Source organism: Eimeria tenella, genomic scaffold (genome assembly GCF_000499545.2).
Source record: "Eimeria tenella Houghton genomic scaffold, Eth_scaff1835, whole genome shotgun sequence".
NCBI classification, from domain to species: Eukaryota; Apicomplexa; class Conoidasida; order Eucoccidiorida; family Eimeriidae; genus Eimeria; species Eimeria tenella.
In genome coordinates this window covers 836-1,289 of record NW_013541670.1, presented here as the reverse complement: position 1 = coordinate 1,289, position 454 = coordinate 836, and the positions used below count along the sequence as shown (strand labels likewise).

General features: G+C 67.0%; 1 protein-coding gene across 1 annotated transcript in view; it reads right to left on the bottom strand.

The window, feature by feature from the left end:
- The window catches only part of ETH_00042200 (uncharacterized protein), a gene marked incomplete at both ends in the record, with an annotated part of 4,083 nt that overhangs the window by 2,832 nt on the left and 797 nt on the right, over positions 1-454 (bottom strand). The window contains one exon of the mRNA XM_013373951.1: positions 25-382. Coding sequence (XP_013229405.1) covers positions 25-382 — 358 coding nt within the window. The remainder of the gene's footprint in view (positions 1-24; positions 383-454) is intronic.

The following is a 454-nucleotide window of genomic DNA, read 5'->3' as shown; positions in this document are numbered from 1 at the left end:
GCAGCACCAGCAGCAGCAGCAGACCTGTGCGGCGGCGCAGGCAGCAGCGGGTGCGGCTCGGAAGCCAGCTTCTGCTGCTGCAGCAGCAGCTGCTGCTGCTGCAGGAAGTACTCCTGGTACTGCTGCATCAGCTGCTGCGGCTGCAGGCCCTGGCTCAGAGCAGCAGCAGCAGCAGGGCCTTCCCCAGCAGCAGCAGCAGCCCCGGGCTGCTGCTGCAGCTCCTGCGGCACCAGCAGCGCCTCTGCAGCAGCAACAGCAGCAGCACCTTGAGTTGTTGACAGCAGCGCCTGAATTGAGGGCCGCAGCACAGCAGTTAGAGAAGATGCCTGCGGGGGCCCCTCACCCTGCTGCTGCTGCTGCTGCTGCTGCTGCGTCCACGGGTCTGCAGCAAAAGGCGACTCCCCCTTGCCCTCTTTGGCCCGCCTCTCAGCAGCAGCAGCAGCAGCAGCAGCGC